A 21256-nucleotide genomic window follows, 5' to 3' on the forward strand; every position below is an offset into this window, starting at 1 on the left:
CACTGTGTAAAAATAATGTAAAAAAAAGTAATAAATTGAACTAAACAACATTAAATGTATGGGGGAAAAGAAAGAAAAATTAAAGCTTGTAGGGTCTGCAAAACAAATTAAGTAAAACTGAAATAAGTAAATAATCTAATGTTTTGGGGTTTTTTGTTGCAACTTTCTAATCTATGACTTTTACATTTTCATTAGTAGTCAAGTACTTTTTATGATCGATATCTTTCATACTTTAAAATAATAAATATGTCCACTATCCTTATGTCGCTTTCTCAGCCGTGCTGTAAAACTACAATCCCATGATTCCTTTCGCGGTGTCGCTTTCACCCCTGCTACGCTCTGCACCCCTTTATGCTTTGACATCAGCTGTTCAGCCTACAGAACAGTGGCATCCTGCTGGTAGAGACAGAAAAGCGCACATCCGTCCTGACAATTACAGTAATAATGTTGCTTTTATTAATTATCGCGAGCCTCGGAGTGGTGACGTTATTGGTGATTTTATTTGCAACGCACATAAGGTAAGCAGCATTTAATTCATTCTCACATAAATCCAGTGTTTAACACATCACGGGCAGGTTGTTACTTGGTTGACAGGACATTACACTGCACTGATGTAATTATTACGATTCATTTACAGTATATAAAATACTGTTATTGCATTTAACACAACTGATCGTCGTTATAGAGGGTTTTGTTCCTATCAGATGTAATTTCACACGACGCTGAGTGATATTTTAAGGAGAAAATCAATGAAACAGAATGATGGAGCTGTGGGAGTTTTTGCACAGAGATGCACCGGGAGTCCTCCATCTGGGCTGCTCGGGCCTATCAGGAGGCTGAGCGTAGGAGGAGTTAAATCTGTATGCATTACTCCAACAGAGCTATTGGTTACGGGGCGGCCCTGCTCAGTGGCGTGGGTCGTACGACTTGACGCTCAGTTCTGCTCATTGTCCAAGTTTCTCTATGAATAATTAAGCCAGGGCTGTCCATATGTCCAGTCCTAATGAGGACATAACTTACAGCGTGTGCAGAAAAACAGCGAAAACTAGTCCTGCACATGGAGCTGTCTGCTGGGGCTCACTATTAATCAGTGGTCATTTTTGTATTATTAACAGAACATATGCAGCAGGAGGAGTGTGCATGTCCACAGCTCGTCTGGAGGGGAAGACAGTCCTCATCACTGGGGCCAACACAGGAATAGGGAAGGAGACAGCCCTGGACCTCGCAGTGCGAGGTGACTTTTTGGCTTTACATGCATGCACACAGCACAGAGCCAGTTTACACCCATAATCCTGGACAGAGAGAGAAAATAGTAGTCTATACATAATAAGAGTGAAGTCAATTTTTTAGAGTATGTTTTTATCCCAATTCATGAAATAAATCAATATATAATATTATTATTTTTCGACAATGCCATATAATAATATATATATTATTATATGGTATGGTATGGTATGGTATTATTATATGGTAATATTTATGCAAACAGTAGTATATATGTGAAGAGTGAAATCATTTTTCTATCCCAATCATGATATATATCAGTATATATTATTTAAAGTTTTATCAATACCATATCACAGTATATTAATTTTTAAGACTATATCATCTCATAACATATATACATTTATATTATTATTATTATTATTATTATTATTATTATAGTATTTTCCTATCCCATATCAATACATTTATGCAAACAGTATTCTATATGTAATAAGAGTGAAATCATTTTTTTAAGAGTGTATTTCTGTCCCATATCATGATATATATCAATATATATTATGGTTTTGTTTATTATTATCAGTATTACATCACAGTATATAAATGTATGCATTTTTAAATAATGAGTTTCCTATCATAGTTTCATTACAATATACTAAATTGTATTTTAAGAGTATTTTTCTGTCCCATATTATAATATATATTTGCTATTTTATGAATATTTTTGTATCACATATAATAATATATAGATTTGTACTATTTTAAGAGTGTTTTCTACGCCATTTGAAATATATACATTTATATTATATTAACACTATTTTTATCCCATATCATGATATATAAATTTAGGTTTTTTAAGAGTATTAATCCCATATCATGATATATAAATTAATATTATTTTAGGGGTATTTCTATATCCCATACATGATATACACATTTATGTTATTTAAAGAGTATTTTTCCATCCCATACCATGACTTATATAAATTTATATTACTTAAACACAACTCAACGTCTATATCAACCAAAGATCCTTGTCATGTAAATATTTGAGATTGTGACGTTTGTTTGACCTTGCCGTGTTTTGACAGTAGACTTTTGGTTGAGGAGTTACACAAAATGTGGGTTAAATTTGACAGTTTTTATCCTAAATCACTGAGCAACACACCAAAACCAGAAACCGTCTATCAGAAGCTCCTCCAGCCTCTCTCCTGTGAATTAACGGAGCTTCTGTTTTGTTCATAGTTTAGCTGCTGCTTATTTTTCATGACAGGAGCTCGGGTGATCATGGCGTGCCGAGACGTGGAAAAAGGAGAAGAAGCCGCAGCCAGTATACGAGCCACGTACCCTAAAGCACAAGTGGAGGTTCGAGAGCTCGACCTGGCGGACACCTGCTCGATACGAGGCTTCGCACAAAAGTTCCTCAGAGGTCAACAGAGTTACGTCTGTCTACAGAGCTCTGATTTGTCGTTATTTAACAGTTATCACGGCTGACGTGCTTCCTTTTTTTGTGACGTTCTCTCCTTCAGAAGTCAACCAGCTTCATATCCTCATCAACAACGCCGGCGTGATGATGTGCCCCTACACCAAAACAGTCGACGGCTTCGAGATGCATATTGGAGTCAATCACTTGGGTAAGACTGCGCTGGAATTTGAAACATGAACACGACTATTTTATCCAAATATTTATTGTAACGTAAATCATGACCTTTCAGATCAAGGTAAAGTCGATCTACTTCAATTTTTTTTCTTTTCTATTCTGATCTGTGTGATGCAAGAGGCATTTAGTTAATTATTTAAAAAATAGATATCAACACAATTACTTTAAAATGTTCACAATGCGACACCAGAAAAACAAGATTCATAATATCCTACTTCCTATGTCTTAGCATTTCAAGACTTTTGAAAGATTGAATTAAGACATTTTAATGCTATTTTTTTTAGCTGAAAGAATTTAATAATTTAATTTAACTTTTTAGACTAATTCTCGATTGACAGGATTTGAAAGCTTAAGTCTTGTTTTTATATTCAGGTTGATGACAAAACTGTGTGTGTTTCTTACTTGTGACAGGGCACTTCCTGTTAACGTCGCTCCTGATCGGGCTGCTGAAGCGCAGTGCGCCGGCCCGGATCGTGGTGGTCTCGTCTCTGGCGCACAACTTCGGCTGGATCCGTTTCCACGACCTTCACAGCCAGGGAAGCTACAACAGCGGATTAGCGTACTGCCAAAGCAAACTGGCAAATGTGCTCTTTGCCAGAGAGTTGGCACGGAGACTCAAAGGTACACAAACACACACACACACACACACACACACACACACACATAAACAAACACACAAAAAAACATGGGAGAATTAACAGATGACCTGCTCGCAGAGTAGTAACAGAAAAAGGAATTTAATGAATTTGTATAATGTATAAAAACGTGTACAGTAAAGGACCAACTAGAATATGGTGATCATGTTGTTGTTGAATTGTCTGCATATCACCAACAAAAAAAAATTAAATTCAATTTCTTTACTTACTCATTTATTTGTTGATTTGGTTGATAAGTTGGTTACTTATGTCTTTGGATAAATATATTTTTGGGGGGAAATATATTCGTCGTATATAGCAAAATGAAAAGCTGTATGAAATGATATGCCAAAAAACAAGGTATAAAAAAAAAAGTGAATAATTCACCCTGTGTGACACTGAATTTGTTAAGAAAGCCATATTTCTCTCACATACTTACAGTAAACAAGGAATATAAAAATGTTGTCCTCACAGATACCAACGTGACAGTGAACTCAGTCCACCCGGGGACGGTGAACTCGGACCTGACCAGACACTCGACTCTCATGACGATATTTTTCACCATCTTCTCCATGTTCCTAAAAACCCCGCGGGAAGGAGCACAGACCAGCATCTACTGTGCCGTGGCAGACGAACTGCACTCAATCTCTGGGAAACACTTCAGGTAGGTGACGACAAGCAGGAAATGTGTCAGCTTCACTTCAAAGACCGATTCTGGATGATAATTTTGTCCATTTGCCACTCAATCAATCCTCTAAAAGTGCTTGTTTTTACCACCGACAGGCTCAGATTGTTATTTAAAGTGTCAGCCAACATTTCTACAGAGGTCGACCTTTTCGTTAAAGAGTAAGATCCTTTTTGCTTAACCAGAAACGGCCCCGAAATCGCTATCGCCAAACACACCAGACTCCATTCAAGTAAACAGTCATTTTATCATCTTGAAAAACACATCATTTAAAGTCAGCTGAAACAAAATAAAACTCATGAAAGCCGTCTTACTTCATCTCATCGCGGTTTTAACCATCACCAGCTCAGATCGAGGTGAATATTTGCTGGCTGTAAACGTGCTTAAATGATTCTTTATTGAAATGGATTTTGGTGGCATTTTTGGGGCTGTTTCTGGTTAAACTAAAATGATCTTACTCTTTAACAAAACGGTCTGTCTCTGTCGGGATCCTTTCCATAACGTCGTCAGACACATTGAAGCCTGTTTAGCTGCTTTGGGCCGAAGCCATCTCCTTAAAGACTTGTTGTTCCGAAAACACTGATGCTGTTGAAATCAGTCACTTAAGACACAAAAACGTGGGAAATACGGACCTGGTTGAAAAATAAAAAGTTTCCCTTAAAGCGTAACTTTGGAGTAAAACAATGAGGTGCTAGTTATGTATTTAGAAAAGAAGGAAAGGAAAACATGAGTAAAGATAAAAGACGGGGGATTTAGAAAGTGATACATTTATTATATTGCTATTAGGGCTGGGTGATATGGGCTGAAAATTATATTGCGATATTTTTACGCTATATCTTGATACATGATATATATCTCTGTATTTTTTAAAATTTCCTCAAATCAATTTATTAACACTAGAACTGGGAGACAGAACCGAAGATTTTGAGAGTATTTCAGCAAAGGTCCTCGCACCTTTTGGAACTTTAGTTACAAACTAAGTAGCTGATATTTTCATGTTTAGACATGAAATTATGTCCTTCTGTCTGTATTTATTAACGGTTACGTTTAAGCAGCTGAAGGAAAATGTGACATGAGGTATCAAATTGAGCAGTGAGCGTGTTCCTGCAGACGCTGTGCTGCAACCTGATCTGAACTTCTTCATTAATGTTTCGCTCCCCAGTGTCTTATAAAAGACTCCACAACCCACAAGCTTTACTGTCACCATGGGAACGCTGTCTGCCTCAAAACTCTGTCATCTTTAATTAATCCAACACGGTTTTGCCATTAGACAGTTATTTTTTAATATTATTTTTGGCAGAGGTCGGCACTCTTATAGTGTCCTTCTGCTTCCCTTGAATTTTAGTATTTTAAGTTGTAGACCACGCGCACTCACCCACCAACTGGACTTAAACAAAAAGTGCAATTATCCTCCATGTGCAGTTGGTGTTTATATTGTTTGTACATATTTTATTTTATTTTTTTTTTCTAGACTGTGAGTTGTTGGCACCTTGTTTTTTATTATTCATTTTTTTAATATTTGTAATTATTTTTTACTATTATATTGTTCTTTTTATCCTGTACTTCATAGCTGCTGTAACACTGCAAATTTCCCCACTGTGGGACTAATAAAGGATTATCTCATTTTATCTTGAAAGTTTTAAACTTTTTAAAAAAAGTGGGTTTCTAACATAAATGAAAGAAAGAGCCAATTGATGTTGGTTAAAACAAATGATCTAATATTAAGGTATAATATTTTTTAAAGCTTTATTTTGAAAATCACATTTTGTGCACAGAGTGTGTGTAATATTATAGCGGGCCCTAAGGGTTAATTTTCTGTAGATTTTAAAGATAACAGCTCATTGTGTCTACAACAAAGTGTCGGCAGATAAAATACTTTGATAGCGAACGCTCTTCTCATGCTCACAAAGCTCACAGCGCCCAGAGTGATGAGTCACAGCGTCATTAGGCCTTACATAATAATCACTCCCCCTCGTGTCGTTTCAGCGACTGCGCCCCTGCCTTCGTAGCCCCACAGGGAAGAAGTGAGGAGACGGCGAGGAGACTGTGGGACATCAGCTGTGAGCATCTCGGTATCGAGTGGAACTGATTCAACTTTTAACCGCCATCTATCTCAGTTCTCAAAGGAGTCCTTACTTTTTCTTTCATCATTCATTTCCTTATGGTTTCGATGTTCTGTACTTTGAGTGTTTCTTACCTAATAAGCAGTCAGGTAATACTGTAAGAGGTACTATAATGTGAAGTTGCTTTTTTGTGTAATAATGCAGTAATTACATCATAATAACTTGAGTATTTTGGTGCTCCGGAACAGCTTCTCAAACCAAAACCACTCGACCATATTATCATGTAAACACAAATAACTTTTTGACTCTATATTTTTGTGACACAATGTGAATACAGTGTAGGCAAAAAAGCAACTTGATGTGTTGTAATGCTGTAGGATACTGTGAAGGGTCAAGCCAGGGTAAATGACCAGCATCTTTAACAAATATTGTGTTTTCTTTCTTTCTTATTTCTGCAGAATTTGCAGCTAAATCGCTTGACTTTTGTGCCAGCATTTCTAAACAATTGCAGGGGTTCTTACAGTGTTTCCAGGTTGATATAAAATTAGTAAACTATTTAAGATCAGTCTGAGCCACGATTACCGCTTGAATCGCATAAATGTATTTTGTGATAATTGTAGTCAATGTAGGTTATAAGAAGGTTTTTCTATTTAATCTAAATCAGACTTAGATCCTGTCGTTGCAATATCTGCAGAGAACTTTTCGCCATTTGCCAAAAACTGCACATTCCCGGAGGATTTACAGTTTTACATTTCTAAGGATCTCCCGTGTCATGTTTCCTTTTTTTCAGCATTCACAGACAAGGTTGCCAAGAGTTTACATTCTGTGTTTTATACAAGTGAAACATGCCTTTTACTACACTTATATTCATGTTAAGAGTTGAATGTTTACATATGATGTAAATAAACCGAGATATTACTATATTACTAAGGGTGCTTGTACTGATCCTTTGAAAGTCTAATTTGAGATCAACAAAATGTTATCAGCAAAGAACTGGATGATTAATAGAGAAAAAACAGAGAAATGGGTGATCGTAAATTATACATACATATACAATACATTTTTTTTTGTTTCAACAATACTGTTGTTAACATGTGGTTAGGTTGTTTTTTAGATAGAAAAAAGCTCATATTTGAGCTTAAAAAACATGTTTTAGGGCACAATCAAGGCTGCATAAGAGACCAGTTTCTTGTTAAAAAAAAAAAATTGTGCCACCATCCTTGGTAGAACAGAAATGGGTCGTTTTTAGGCGAAAAAGCCGCTGGATAAACAGCAATAGGTCGCTAAAAAGCATGCAGGTTTTTTTTTGAAGAGATTTAGCATGAAAGCCAAAGCTAGCAGCTTAGCTAACTTAACTCCCATAAAAACCTGAAACGGGGAAACCGCTCGCCTGGTTAAGTGCAGATTTTGTTTGTCTTATTTTATTGTTTTTATTTATTTATTTTCTATTTTAGTGGTCTACTTTTAGTATTATTATTTTATTTTAACATTTTTTGTCAGTTCTGACTCACGTCTTTGTTTCTTTTAATTGGTTTATTCTTCATCCTTATTATTATTTATTTTTAGTATTAATGGATTTGAGTCACTTTAACGGTCGGTTGCTGGCTTTGTTTTGTGCCTGTAACTTGTACCTCACATGCTGTGCAGCACAATGAAATGTGCTATATATTAAAGTTCTGCTTGCTTGCTTACCTTTGGATAGAGACAGGCTTTTTCGGCTTTCCTGTCTTCAATATACTAAGCTAAGTTGCTGAGCTGCTAGCTTTAGCTTAATATTTAGCGGAAGTCCAATAGGAGTAGTATCAGAGAGCAAAAATAACTTTTTCCCTGAATGTCAAACTTTTCCCTACAGTTTAGGAAACGTTGCAACAGTATGCTCAATATTCATATTTCTGTATATTACATTTTTATTTATTATTTCATTTTATTTTACAGGGGGTGGAGAAAACAATTACATGTCAAAGTCATTAGTCCCTGCATCCACAAAACAGTGACTGTATTACATATTTTTTACCTTTTTTACCAAAAAAAGTTGTTCTTTTTAAAGTATAAAGTGCGGCAGTGATGAGACAACAGTCCAAGTTAAGGGGGATTAGAGTGCAAGAATGTCTACTCTGACTTTTTTTCATCTCTTGCCGATCAACATTTACTATCACAGGAGGATCCGTCGGTCTCAGTCGTCAGACTAGTGCAGCAGAGGGAAGCAAGACAAAGGAACAACACAGTATCTCCACTAAATAAAGATAACCTTGACCGTGCCATCACTTGCTCTGATGTACAAATACTACAGGCAGCTTCAGCAACACAAGTGATTGTCGTGTAAATTAATATGGTGACGATACATTTGCACAGTTATCTTGTTTTGGCCAGGAGGCAGGTTTGTTAGGGGAAAAAAATTAAACATCAAAAGAAAAAAATATGGCAAATGTTAAATCCCTTTTTAAACCTTATTTGACTGATTATCTGTCTAAGTTAAAGGAACAGTGTGTATGATTTAGGGGGGTTTAGTAACATCTAGTGGGGAGGATTGCAGATTGCAACCAGCTGAAACTTTCCCTCAGCATTTATTGTTCTGGAACTTTTTAGCAAAAAATAAAATAAAGTAGTTGCACCTTATAAATCAGTGTTTCTCCTATGCTGTTTGGTTTGTTGCTGACGGGCTGCTAGTTAAACATCTGCTAATGCATGCTCATCTTTTTTCTCCGATAACTTAATGTGTGCTCACATTTTTTCTGATCCAGATGTTCAGGACAGTGTTTCCAAGGTTACGGAAACCTGGAAAAGTCATGGAGTTCTACATCACATTTTCCAAGCCTGAAGTAGTCATGGAATTAGTATAATTAATTGAAAGTTTTGGAAAAGGCCTGGAACACTGTGTTGTGTGTAATGAAATTGTTACAGTAATCGTCTGCGGATAACCGTCCACAAAATGTAACATAGCGGCAAATTTATTTTATGGAGCTGACAATGTAACATAGCTCTAATATGTGTTGAGGTGTGATTTTTTCGTTTATTATTACATGGGTTTATTCATTTTCTTTTCATGGTACATCTCTCCCTCTGTTCGTGCCAGCTAGCTGAAATTATGTCTGAACAGAATCTGATATGTTTGAAAAATGTCAGGTAAGTGAGGCAAGAAAAAACAGTATTATTTTAAGTCCTTGAAAAGTTAGGGAAAAGTTTTGAAATTTTGTCAGTGAAAATGTGTGGGAACCATGTCAGGAGTTTTTTACTGGGAGCCGAATTATCAACAGAGATCTCCCCCTTTCCAAAACAAACTGACCCAGTGATTTAAACCGGTAAAGACACTGAATTAAGCAGTTTCACGTTAAAAATCTGTGTTTTTACAACGCTGTTTGGCTCGTCACAGAAGGCATGCAAACTACGGTGGCTCATGGACTAATGCAAACGGCCCTATGTAAAGCCAGTGTTTGGTATGTTCATTCTGGGATACAGCAGAAACATGACAGACTCCATAGATGGGGATCCAATCCCTCATTCTAACAAAAACACGATGATTCTTATTTTTGGGTGATTATACACGAAAGAAAACAACATACTTATTATATTTCCATTTCTGCCAATATATCCCCCTAAATCCCACACACTGGAGCTTTAATTATTGCAGATTTGTATTGTTCAGACAGATATGGGTCAAGTCTTGCATGCGAACAAAGTGAAAAGCATCTTTTAAAATTAGAGACACGAGATGAGACGTAAAAACTTGCCGTCTAGAGACAAAACTAATGACAAGAGAGAAGACATTCTGGATAATGAATTAAATATAAACATGATTCGTAAGTGGTTCCCTTTCTGTATCCAACCTAAAACTTTCTTGTAAATTTCTCTCAAATGCCCTAAAATACTTTAAATTCTGTTTTATTTCAATTTCCCTTACCAAAAGGGAATATACGCTGAATGCTGGCCATAAAATGTGCTATACAACATCAGTGAAAACACATAAACGGCTTCATCGGGATTACAAAACACAAGATTCGACATTTTTCAGTTTCTCCGAAGATTGAACATGTACCGTTCTTGGCGTCTCATTGCATTTCCGTAAATTCACACACAGAGAAACAATAACGACATAAAAATGAAAAAAAAAAATCTGGCAGAGGCCTTCCAGTCAGTTAAAGATATTTTCCCTTTTGGTTGAGGTAGGAGATTAATCTTAGTCAAATACTGAGCTGTAGATATGTTTATATTGTGTAAGAACGGTTTACATTTGCAGTTAGCAATTTTGTTATGTAATAGTTGTTGTCACTCCGGTGCAGTGACATTGTTCCCTCTCAAATCCTGTTCAAATGAGAGATAACAGCTAAAATATTTCCGGAATGGAAATAAAGCACGGCGGTGATTTTTTTTTTTTTTTACACAGAGGAAGGCTGCACAAACATAAAGAGAAAGAGGTCGTCAGGGTTTCTAGATGTTTCCACTGAAAGAGGAACTTCACTGCCCTCTAAGGTTGAAAGTTTTTCATCTGAATCACCTCTGATCGCACCCAGGATCAATGACGGATGACCTCAGAGATTTGTTGCACACATAACCACATCTACAGTTATGTCACAGGGTCCCGGAGCACACCTGCACATCACTGCAGCTAGGTGAGAATTCAAAGGGACTCTTGGAGGTTTTCAAAATGTCATTCAACAATTCAAAGTCATTTTGACTCCTTAATGGCTCCTCAGAACACACTGTAGGGTGATCACATGGTACCGTATGGGTGTGAAGTGCGCTGTATAAAAATCATTATAATAATCTGCAACTGCACTCTCTTGTTACACACAATATGCAGTCATATTTATGTGCAACCTTAGTAATCATTCCCCACACAACCCCACAACTGTGTTACATTAGAAACCCTGGATCTTCTTAATTGCGCTTCATAAGCGGCTCATTTGTTTTCAAGTGCTGTACGCGTGATCCCTTGTGAAACCCACTGCACCTTTACCTGGCATTGGTACGGCCCTGGCGCTGCTGAGACAACTTGTTGTGGTGTTCAGTGAGCCACTGGCTGCAGATATTCTGCATCACTGAGTCCTGCGCTCCCTCGGCAGCCTGGAGGACGTCCTGGACCAACGGGCCCGCTCGGCTCGGCTCCAGCTTCACCGCCAGCAGGTACGCTGGTCGCAGTTTACTGCACAGCAGGTAGGCTTTAATCTGCAGAAAGAAGAATGATGTGATCAGAGGATGTTTTTTTTATACAACTTTCTGAGCATCTAAAAACATTGATTAGATTACAGATTAAGATTATAAAATATCATTGGTAAAAGGAAAAAATAGAAGTTAAGAATGTAAATTGACTGTCACAACCAAAATAGCACTGCGCTCAACCAAAGTGTCCAGAGAACAGGGTAATTGTGATTTCTATATTTATACAAAGCAGCCTCAGGCAAGAAAAGCAACAATAGTGACAGTCAGAGGAGATTAAAATGCTATGCAGTCAGGTGTACCTTGCTCTCTGTGCTCTTGGCCTCCAGAATGAGACTCTCCAGCTCCTTGGCCTAAATCAAAGGACAGCAAAAGTCTTCATAACCAAACTGGATTAATTGTTATGATTTGTTATTATTGTACATTCACAGGCGAATTCACTTTGGAATGCAGCAGCTGATTGCACAATGAATTTTGCGTCACCGACCACTACCTGCAGGTCTCAAGGTCTGATTCACTAAAGATATTACAGTGCAAAAACACCCATAAAGCTTTAAAGCTGGTAGCAATTTGCCTTTTTTGCAGTAACCACTGTGAAAAAGTGTTGCTAGACTTAGCAGGCAGATCATTAGCAATAAGAAAAAGAAAACTTTTGAGGCACTCCTCAAAACTTCAGGCGAGGACATTAAAATGGACAAAGAGGAACCCTGTTTGGTATTTTAAAGTCCAGCATGTATGATTTAGTGGCATGTAGTTGTCAGGTTGCAGAACTGAAACTTTTTACATATGCCAAACGTGTAGGAGAACTACGTTGGCCGATGCAAAATTTGAACATGTCCATGCTGGGCTACTGTAGAAACAATATGGCTGTTCCCTATGTAGATATAAACAGTTCATTCTAAGGTGACAAAAACACACCAGTTCGTATTTTCAGGTGATAATACAGTGATAAAAAATAGTAATGAATATTATATACTACTCCTGCCAGCAGATGCCTCGAAATCCTACAAACTGGACCTTTAATATCCCTATTTGCTGCCATTATCACTTGAAAGTCTGAATGTGACCCCCTTAAAAATGGGATTCACTTACCACCTAGTCTCTGAGGATGCTGATAATTTTACTTCAACTGTGTGTGGCTGCACAGCACTATTCTTTCTGAAATGGACCATTTGTAATGTATGTATATAACCCTATTTAAATATGAGCAAATAGCTCAGGAGCACTGAAATGCTATTTGCTTAGCAGCTCAGTTAAGGCTTTAAAACAATGTATGCAGGTTTAGCAGCTGCAAAAGCCATGCAATTCTTTTGTTAATTTGCCCCTATTTGTTTCTCTTTTATTTCTGTCACTCACGTCAGCTGGTCCCTTATCTGCAATGGAGACACAGCTGAGGATGAGGGCGTCACAGTCGTTTTTGGTGGCGGTGCCCGATTCACTGACACACTTGAGCAGCTGCCGCACGGCTCCATACTGCCGCTGCCGGACGAGCCTTTGGCCGGCCCGCATGTAGACCGCCTGGGCCTCCAGCTGGAAGTCCTGAGGGAGGAAGAGAGGAGGAAATGAGGATGACAGACACTTCAACTCTTAAAGAGAGCACCACTGACCAGAAAACACTTTGATTCTATTTGTGCTGCATTTTTTTTGTACAGTGAGTTGGTGAATGTGTACTCAGTGTTTTTGTCTATCTTATCCAAGATTAAGTCGTAAATATCTTTAATTATTTGTTGGCAGTATATTTTAATGTGCTCTAGGTGTTGTTACAAAGACATTTACCAAAAATTTGTCCTGAGGCAAGGAAGAGCTGACATGTAAAGAGCGCGTGCTGACAAATGTAATTAGTTGGCAGAGGTACTCTAACTTTTGAAAGGAAAACAGATACTTGGCAAAGATCACCTCATATATGACATACCTGTATGACTCTATATGCAATGCCAAAACCCTCCTCTATGTTTTTGCCTCCAAGCATCACCTGCAATAGAACAATAGATCAAAGACATATTACTGATTTTATTACAGACATGTAAGCAGATTAAATTAATCCTTGTTGGTGCAACCCTGCCATAAATCTCTATAAAGTGTCATCAAGATTTTTAAGTAAATAAAGTTAACCCTTTGAAACGAGAGCATGTTGGCTTGATTTATTTCAAAATAATGGGATGAAGGCAAGAAATGGCCAAAAAAACCCAAAACAAGATATTGGTGAAAGGTTATAAGAAAATTTCCTTGAAAATAAGCACCACAAAAGAAAAAAAACAAAAACAAACAAGAATATTACCTAAAAAAAGTGGTTAGAAATACAATAATAATATAAAAATACATATATTGTTTTTCTGTAACATAGAATGATAAACTTTATTTAAAAAAATTCTGGACATTTTCTAAAGAAATCAAACCAATTTTCTTTGGTTTTAGAGGTTTAAACGCTTGTGAAAGGCGTCTGAACACAACACAAAAAACCTGATGTGATCCAGGTGTTAAATGCACTGTGATAATCACAGGAAACTCACCTTACAGGCAACCTCAACTTTCATGGGGCTCCCTCCAAACAGGGTGGGTGGTGATGTGGAACCAGCAGATTTGGAGGAGGGTGTACTGGTCTGTGCCACCTTAGAGGAGGTGGCGGTCTCACAGCGGTGGAGGAAACGTGTCACCTCCAACTGAAGCTCAATTGTGTTCATGTGCCTATCGAAAATAAGATATTTATAAGATATGTTTTGACCAAAAATAGTTCTAATTAAGCAGAAAAATAAGACCCCAAGATTAATTTTGAATCTCTTTTTATCTCTTTTAGATATACTGAATAACCTGGACACATCACTGGACGACATCATCTTCCTGAAAGTGTTGACCTGAGACCTTCTCCTCCCAGCACCCCGACCCTGCTGCTCCTGCAGGTACGTCCTCAGGTGTTCCTTCGCTCTGACCAACCAGCGCTGCACAGGGTCAAGGTCAAGTTTAAGGTTAAGGGGAAGGTCAACTTTCTGATATGAGCAAGGAGATTTTTTAAAACGTTTTGTCAACTGCATTTCTTTGGGAAAAAAGAGATACATACCTGCTGTTCTCCAAGCTGTAGATACGAACTGGCTCCATGAGTGAAGAATCGAATACATGTCATGGCTGCACGCACATGATCCTGTGCAAAAAAGTATTTTTTAATTATCACGTGAAAATATCACTCTCTGATGCAAAATTATGAACTTACTAAAGAGTATATTTTCTGTAGCTTAATCTTTGTTGGACTTTTTGGGCATCTTTTCCTTTATTAGGCTGACTGTACCGAGCAGTTATTAAGTCATAACAGACATGGATGTAAACTGCAACTTGGCTGGTTGTCGGAGGCATAAAACTAGCATGTGGTAATTCCAGTTTTAGGATAAGACTTTAATGGTCCCCAGAGGGGAAATTCACGCTTCAATCCAACATTATGTGATCCTGCTGCACAGTTTGTGCCAAGATTTGACTAAATATTGCTTCCTTATTAATGGACTGTGTTATGTAATGTATTTTGTCATACCTATTGGTGCTGTTGTAATTTGATATCAGGAGTTCATCAGTTCATCGAGTTTCACCACAGAATATTGCAGTAATAATTATTATATGTAAGTAGTGTAGCAAATATACACGTTTATATTTTATAGAGGTAATTTTAAAGCAGATGCCACACTTTTTACACTTAAGCTGCCCATTCACACTACGCAACTTCAGCCCTGATTTTTCACTCGCTGAATGTGTTTAGAGTTCCCGACAAAAGAGGCAAATCACTTTTGGCTCAGAGCTTGAAAAATCAGGGCTCAAAGTCTATGAGTGAACTGTTCAAGGATACGAGTCAAGCTGACGTGCATCACAGACACGTCCCAGATATTTATCTAGCATGATAAATGTCTGGACATGTCGGTGAGCTGCAGCCAACGAGAGCGTGAGAAGCGGATTATGGGGAATCTGGGGGAGGGGTCGCCTGTTACAACAGGAACTTCACTAAACGTGTTGCATTTGCAACATGGATCAAAGATGTTGCTGCAATGAGACCAAACAGGCAAATTTTGTGAACATCTGTGCCAATGAAAAAAATCCAGTCTTGCATCAGTGTTACGTCATCTCCAGCATCACGTCTTGTTTTTCATGACAAAACATAGTTTGGAGACCAGACACACTCATCAGTGATTCCTGAAGTTGAAGTGTGAACAGCGCAGCGATGTGATGACCTCAAAAACCTCATCTGGGCACTCCTGTGAACTTGGCACAGACCGTGTTCCTTTGGTTTCTGACATTTCAATCAAGCCAAAATAATTGACCTTTAGGGCCCACTTTAATATTACACACACTCCTACCGCTGTGCGAGCAAAATGTACTTCTTAAAATCAGTTCATTTTTTAACAAACATCAGTCCTCATCATACATATCAACTCTTCGTTAATTTTCAGAATTTTAACCCTTTAAAGGCCAAAAATTATTGGCCTGATGCCACTATGTTTTTAGGTGACCCCCCCCCCCCCCCCCCCAGCCAGAGATATGTCAATGATTTGCAGCAAAATTGATTCTGACAGTGCACCTAGTGGACTAGCATGTAGTTTCTCCATATGCCAAATATGGTTAAAATGACATCATCAGTTTGAAAAAAAATCCCAAAATGCCACCCAGATATAATACATTGCATGCTTTTATGCTTTGATGGCTATAGGGTCATGCCTTATGCATGAACACAGCCAAAATAATAAAAAAATCAAGAGCGAAAAGCACGTAAAATGGGCCAAATAGTCCCTAAGGATTTTTAAAAAAAGAGATTAAAGATTCTAACCATCATGAACTGTTGCAGCTGGTAGAGAGTGTTGTAGTATCCCCGTCGCTGCAGGAACTGGCAGGAGGCGATGAGGTAGCGGCTGCATGTTTCCAGGCCGGGGTCAAGCTTTTCCATTATGCCCTGCAGCATGCCAAGACGCCCCCGCTCCAGACTGGGCTGCAACACACCCTCTAGAAATACCTCATCTGGGCACTCCTGAGCCATGATAAAGCAGAAAAAACGCTTTAAACTTAACTTAAAGTTTAAAGTAAACTTAAAGTTTACTTAAACTTTAACGTAACGTATGTGTAGGTAAAAGGAGAAAAAAGGTGTAGTCATATTTTGTGGTAAGCTTCCTCCATTTCTGCTACTTGTTTAACCTATTTTAAGGGTCTGACTCACTGGACAGAGTTAAGGTCACCTGACATCCAGCCAGATTTGAGATCTTGGCAACATGGCAAGGTGTCAAATCATATCTGAAGTCCCTCTTGCCACTGACTGTTCTGACATTTCCAATGAAATTAAACTAACTTTTCCAGAAGCCTCACCTTGTTGAGCAGGTGTGTCAGGGCTTCTGTCATGCAATCATGTCGCATATAGAAGCTGATTAGTGCCATGTGAGTGCCATATGTGTTCAGGTAGTAGAGACACTCCTGGTGAAGGTTGCTGCTCTGCGTCTGACCCTCTGGACGATCCACAGGACCGGCTTCGGACAGAGCGTCCTCCAGCTCCCGCAGGGACGCCAAGATGTCCTCACCAAGAGACTGACACAGACACAGGACAACACTGTCAGCACTAACATTGCAAAGAAGGTCAAGACTTTATATGTGCATGTAGGCGAGTATAAAAACATTCATTGTAGTTCAACATTATATGAGGAGGTGTATCTGACTGCATTTACATGCACGATAATATTCCACTATGATTCAAAATATGATAATATTCAATATTTGATATGGGTCATGTTAACAACATATTCCCTTTGGAAACTCTGATAAGGCTTATTCTTAATGTAGCATTTTAAGATTAAGACATGTGGGATATATCAATATTATTTGGGTTTTAGAAGCATTCTTTGGACATGTTCACAGTCCATTGGGAATATGCATCTCAACTGTTTTGTTTTTTGTGAAAAAAAGATGCAGTATAAATTAGGTTAATATTATTGTAAATGTCATTAAAATGTAATGTTTTGTGCATTTAAACACAGTCACTGCACCACTAGCAGTTGTTTGCAAAGAACACAGATTCACATATTGTCCTGATCTCTCACTTTAAACTCCTATATAATCCTGGCCAAGAGAAGCCACACATGCCAGGACACACTAGTGTCCTCTGAGGACCTGCGACCTCCTGTCACCAAACAAGAAGGTACCTGAGGTCGAGACGGGGAGATTCTTGAGGTGTCATGTAACAGAGCTGGGGGTTGATGAGGTCTTGCACATTCTGTATGACTCCAGAAAGTTCACACCAGAGAAGTGACACTACCTCCCCTCTGCTGTGTCATAACAAAGTTTACTGCAGAAATAAAGCTACAGATTGAAGAAGGATATGAATTTTAAACAGCCTTACATGAGATGCAACTACAGAGTCCACTTAAGATATTATATCTGACAGATTCACCAGTGATTTCAAAATCTGGTTACAGTGATTCATATGTTTCACTGAGCTTCTCATTTTATATTTTCAGCTGGAGTCACTCTAAAAATTCCCTCCTAAAACTACACTCTTGCACCACTAATAAAACACAATAAATCATTTTGAAAGTGAAAGCTTTTAGCAAGTTTTCTTTGCAAAAGACAATGCAGAACACTTGGCTGCAAGCTGCATTAAAAGACATTAAAGGATAGTTCACTCAGAAATTAAAGTCAAGTCATTATCTACTCACCCTCATGACGATGGAAAGTCAGGTGAAGTTTTTAAGTCCACAAAACCCTGCCAGAGTTTCATGGGGAAAAGGCATTGCACTCATCTCATTTTACACAAATGGTGATCAGGATTCAAATGTTAAAAAAAGACATAATTAAACAACAAAATGTCCAAGTGTCCTGAAGCCCCAATGTGTCAAGTTGTTTTGAAAAATCTCACTGGCGTCACAGAGCGAGACTTGTGGAGTTAGCAGCAAGCAACAAGTCCCTTTGTTAGATTTAAAACTACTGTGTGTGACGGGAAGCTTCCAGGTAGCATATAAACACCAGGTTGCAGATACCATAAGGCCTTGCGCGAGGTAATATACGTGACACAGCTCCCACACTTGGAGTTATAGGCTACACCAAGGCTAAAAATATGATGCCAGAGATGATTTTGAAAATAGCTTGGCACTTTTGGGCTTCAGGACATTTGGATTACTTTGGACGAGCAGTATGGAGACATTTTGTGGTTTTATTATGTCTTTTTTTTAATGTTTGAATCCTATCCACTGTTTGTTTCCATTGTTTGGGAGATGACTGCAGCGCCTTGTCCCCGTGAAACTCCATTTTGTGGACTATTTTAAACTTCATCCGACTTTCCATCGGCATGAGGGTGAGTCGATAATGACCGAATTTTCATTGATCTGTCCCTTTCTTTGAAAGTTCTTTATATCCATTTTCACTATGACAAAAGTAACAAAGATAACCTACATCTTACAGTTAAAAACATGCTCCAGTGTATAACTGATGTACACCTGATATGTTCATAAATCAAACTTAAAAAATAAAATGTTAAGCAGGAGCAGCATGTCTAACCTTAAAAAACATCAGGTGTGTATATTGCAAAGGCCATAACATGATAAACTCTTTCTTAATTGACACACCTGTGTGGAGGGTTTGTCGAAGACTGTCAGAAATGGTCTCCACAACTTTCTTTTCTGAAACCAGTAGTGTATGTCTAATTTTTTTAGCTTTATGTTAAACAGCACATCCCTTATCCAGTGAGATGAGTTAAAAAGGTTAATTTGGTTACACATTTGCATTTTACAGCAACCTTTTACAGCGTAGCAGTAATGCAGGCTAAATTATAGCGATTGAAAGAGAAGAGCATTTTCTGCTCCTGTATGGGCTATAATGACAGTGTTTGAGAGTAGACAGAGATGCTAGTTGGATAAAGAATAAGATGTGTCTTCCTACCGTGGTCACAGTGGGTTGTACGGTAGTCTCCAGGTGTTGGACGACCTCCTGCAGCAGTAATGGACCCAGGTTGAGCTGGTTGCGGTCCACTGGAGCCTTCAGGAAGCGGGCAAACTTCTCTCTCGCTCCGGTAAGGTTTCCTGCCTTTAGAGATGCTATCCCCCATGCCTGCCACACACCACTAGGGTCCAGGCCACTCTTGGTAGACACCTGGCAGAGCAGCAGACAAGCAACCGAAAATAATAAGAACAGCCGTGGAGTTTAAAGTTTTCTGTACCATGATGGTCTCAGACTTTTTTACAAAGTTGTGGGCCAATATTCTAAAATATTACACGTATACAGCTGTACCATACAATTGAAAACTTCACTCATACCAGTGACATTCATTCATTCATTTGTAAATGTCGTACAACAACTACACCACCTATTTTGTAATTGATACTACTGTAATACTCTGTGGTTATAGATGTCAAAAAGCCTGAAGGAGACACTGCTCTGTAAATCATACCTGGAACAACAAAGGTGTGGCAGGGAGTTGGGAACCATTAAGCTAAAAGAATCAAGGTTGCTAAAGCAATCAAAATCTTGGCATGTACTCGTGTAAAACAAAGTTATGAAACAGAAGCGGGTTGGGAGGGTTGTTTATATTGCATAATGATGAGTGTATGATTGAAGAGAGACAAAAGTTAAAGAAAAACATCACCACCTTGCGGTTTTGTGCCTCTGCCAACCAATTAAGATGCAGTTTACATCCATGCCTGTTTGGACTTGTATAATATGCAGTGGAGACTTTAAACCTGTGAGACCTGAATGAGTGTCACTTTTTCTTGTCCTGCAATAAGACACCACGTTTAAACCTTTGAAATCTTAACAAATTGGTCTGATTTCTTTAGAAACATGGGGAAAAAAAGGGAGTGAGCAACCTAGGGAAAAATATCCCCAAAAAATATTTATACTGACTTTCCACAAAATTAATATAATTTTAAGCACTTTTTCATGTTATGTTCCATGTTTGTTTCTTTTTTCCATTTTTCTGGTAATATTGTTGTATATTTTAAAAAAATGGCTCATTGCCCTTTGCCCAAGTTCTTTAAAAATCATGAATCAATCAAGCTAATTTGCCCTGGTCTCAAAGAGTTAAGGGAACATAATAAAAAGCATTATGTGTATTTTTTGTACAATGGAATTTTTGACTGTATTAACATGTATGATTCTGGTGAATAATAATGTCTAATATACATTTGTGTAAACTTTTGTCATAACTGGCATTTGATTCTTGGGTTATGGCCAAAAACAAATATTTGAGATCACTATGACTTTTGAACTTTGACAACCAAAATCTGATCAGTTTATTCTTGAGTCCAAGTGGATGTTTGTGCCAAACTTGAAGAAATCCCCTCCAGGTGTTCAGGAGAAATCACATTTGTGAGAATGGGACAATAAGGTTATGCCTCCAGCAACAACCGCACCAGCACAGAGGTATAATAATACAATTATCAAAAGAAAAACAAATAAGCCACCAACTGTCTCACCTCCACTGCCAGCTGGTAGTGCTCTGCTTCCAAAAGCTGGTTTCGGAGGCGCGTGACAGCAGAAGTCTCCAGAATGTCATCCAGAGAAGGAATATATTTGTAGTTAGCCGTCACAAGGATTTTCAGCACGTCTACTTTGCTGATGTAACTGTGGAAACAAAACAAATAAAACAGGAAGCAAAACTGTGTAAAAATCATGAGCGTGTTTGTGTGAGACAAATAAAAGAACACACACACACAGTCAGAGACTTCATTTCCTTAGCTGCAACTGTGCCATAGGTTACTATGCAAGTAGTGACACGTAGAAGTATGCAACGAGTTCAGTCACTTTAGATCTGTTGGAAGAGATAAAGCACATCTAACCACAATGACAGCAACTGTCTTAATGACACTCACTCATCTGGGGAGTTAAGAGT

At 38.1% G+C, this 21256-nt stretch overlaps 2 protein-coding genes across 8 annotated transcripts in view; one reads left to right on the forward strand and one right to left on the reverse strand.

The window, feature by feature from the left end:
- Window positions 1-363: 363 nt before the first annotated feature.
- On the forward strand, window positions 364-7660 carry rdh12 (retinol dehydrogenase 12). Of its 2 annotated transcripts, XM_042500584.1 has the most exons (7): window positions 364-518; window positions 1116-1234; window positions 2498-2653; window positions 2754-2858; window positions 3296-3505; window positions 3994-4183; window positions 6191-7660. In XM_042500584.1, exons 1-7 carry the CDS (start codon window positions 445-447, stop codon window positions 6291-6293), a joined length of 957 nt encoding a protein of 318 aa, XP_042356518.1. In that variant the 5' UTR covers window positions 364-444; the 3' UTR covers window positions 6294-7660. The 2 variants fall into 2 exon arrangements, with proteins under 2 accessions (XP_042356518.1, XP_042356517.1); XM_042500583.1 differs by lacking the exon at window positions 364-518 and having other exon boundaries at window positions 783-1234.
- Window positions 7661-9540: 1880 nt separating this feature from the next.
- zfyve26 (zinc finger, FYVE domain containing 26) overlaps window positions 9541-21256 on the reverse strand; it is a 39268-nt gene continuing 27552 nt past the window's right edge. For all 6 annotated transcript variants that reach the window (XM_042500582.1, XM_042500578.1, XM_042500581.1 and 3 more), the window contains exons 33-43: window positions 20841-20988; window positions 19309-19518; window positions 16750-16965; window positions 16220-16417; window positions 14477-14557; window positions 14230-14357; window positions 13932-14106; window positions 13334-13393; window positions 12778-12960; window positions 11724-11774; window positions 9541-11430 (exon numbers count right to left, since the gene is read on the reverse strand). In XM_042500582.1, the coding sequence (XP_042356516.1) occupies window positions 11218-11430; window positions 11724-11774; window positions 12778-12960; window positions 13334-13393; window positions 13932-14106; window positions 14230-14357; window positions 14477-14557; window positions 16220-16417; window positions 16750-16965; window positions 19309-19518; window positions 20841-20988 (1663 nt within the window). In that variant the 3' untranslated portion in view covers window positions 9541-11217. The remainder of the gene's footprint in view (window positions 11431-11723; window positions 11775-12777; window positions 12961-13333; window positions 13394-13931; window positions 14107-14229; window positions 14358-14476; window positions 14558-16219; window positions 16418-16749; window positions 16966-19308; window positions 19519-20840; window positions 20989-21256) is intronic.

The sequence above is a fragment of the Plectropomus leopardus genome, chromosome 14 (genome assembly GCF_008729295.1).
Source record: "Plectropomus leopardus isolate mb chromosome 14, YSFRI_Pleo_2.0, whole genome shotgun sequence".
NCBI classification, from domain to species: Eukaryota; Metazoa; Chordata; class Actinopteri; order Perciformes; family Serranidae; genus Plectropomus; species Plectropomus leopardus.

Bases quoted from the DNA above. Each gene is read 5' to 3' on its own strand.
- rdh12 (XM_042500583.1), top strand. From the start codon at position 991: ATGTCCAGTCCTAATGAGGACATAACTTACAGCGTGTGCAGAAAAACA. The intron at 3,506-3,993 runs GTACACAAACAC...TTGTCCTCACAG, and splicing joins GTTGGCACGGAGACTCAAAG to ATACCAACGTGACAGTGAAC. The intron at 4,184-6,190 runs GTAGGTGACGAC...GTGTCGTTTCAG, and splicing joins ATCTCTGGGAAACACTTCAG to CGACTGCGCCCCTGCCTTCG.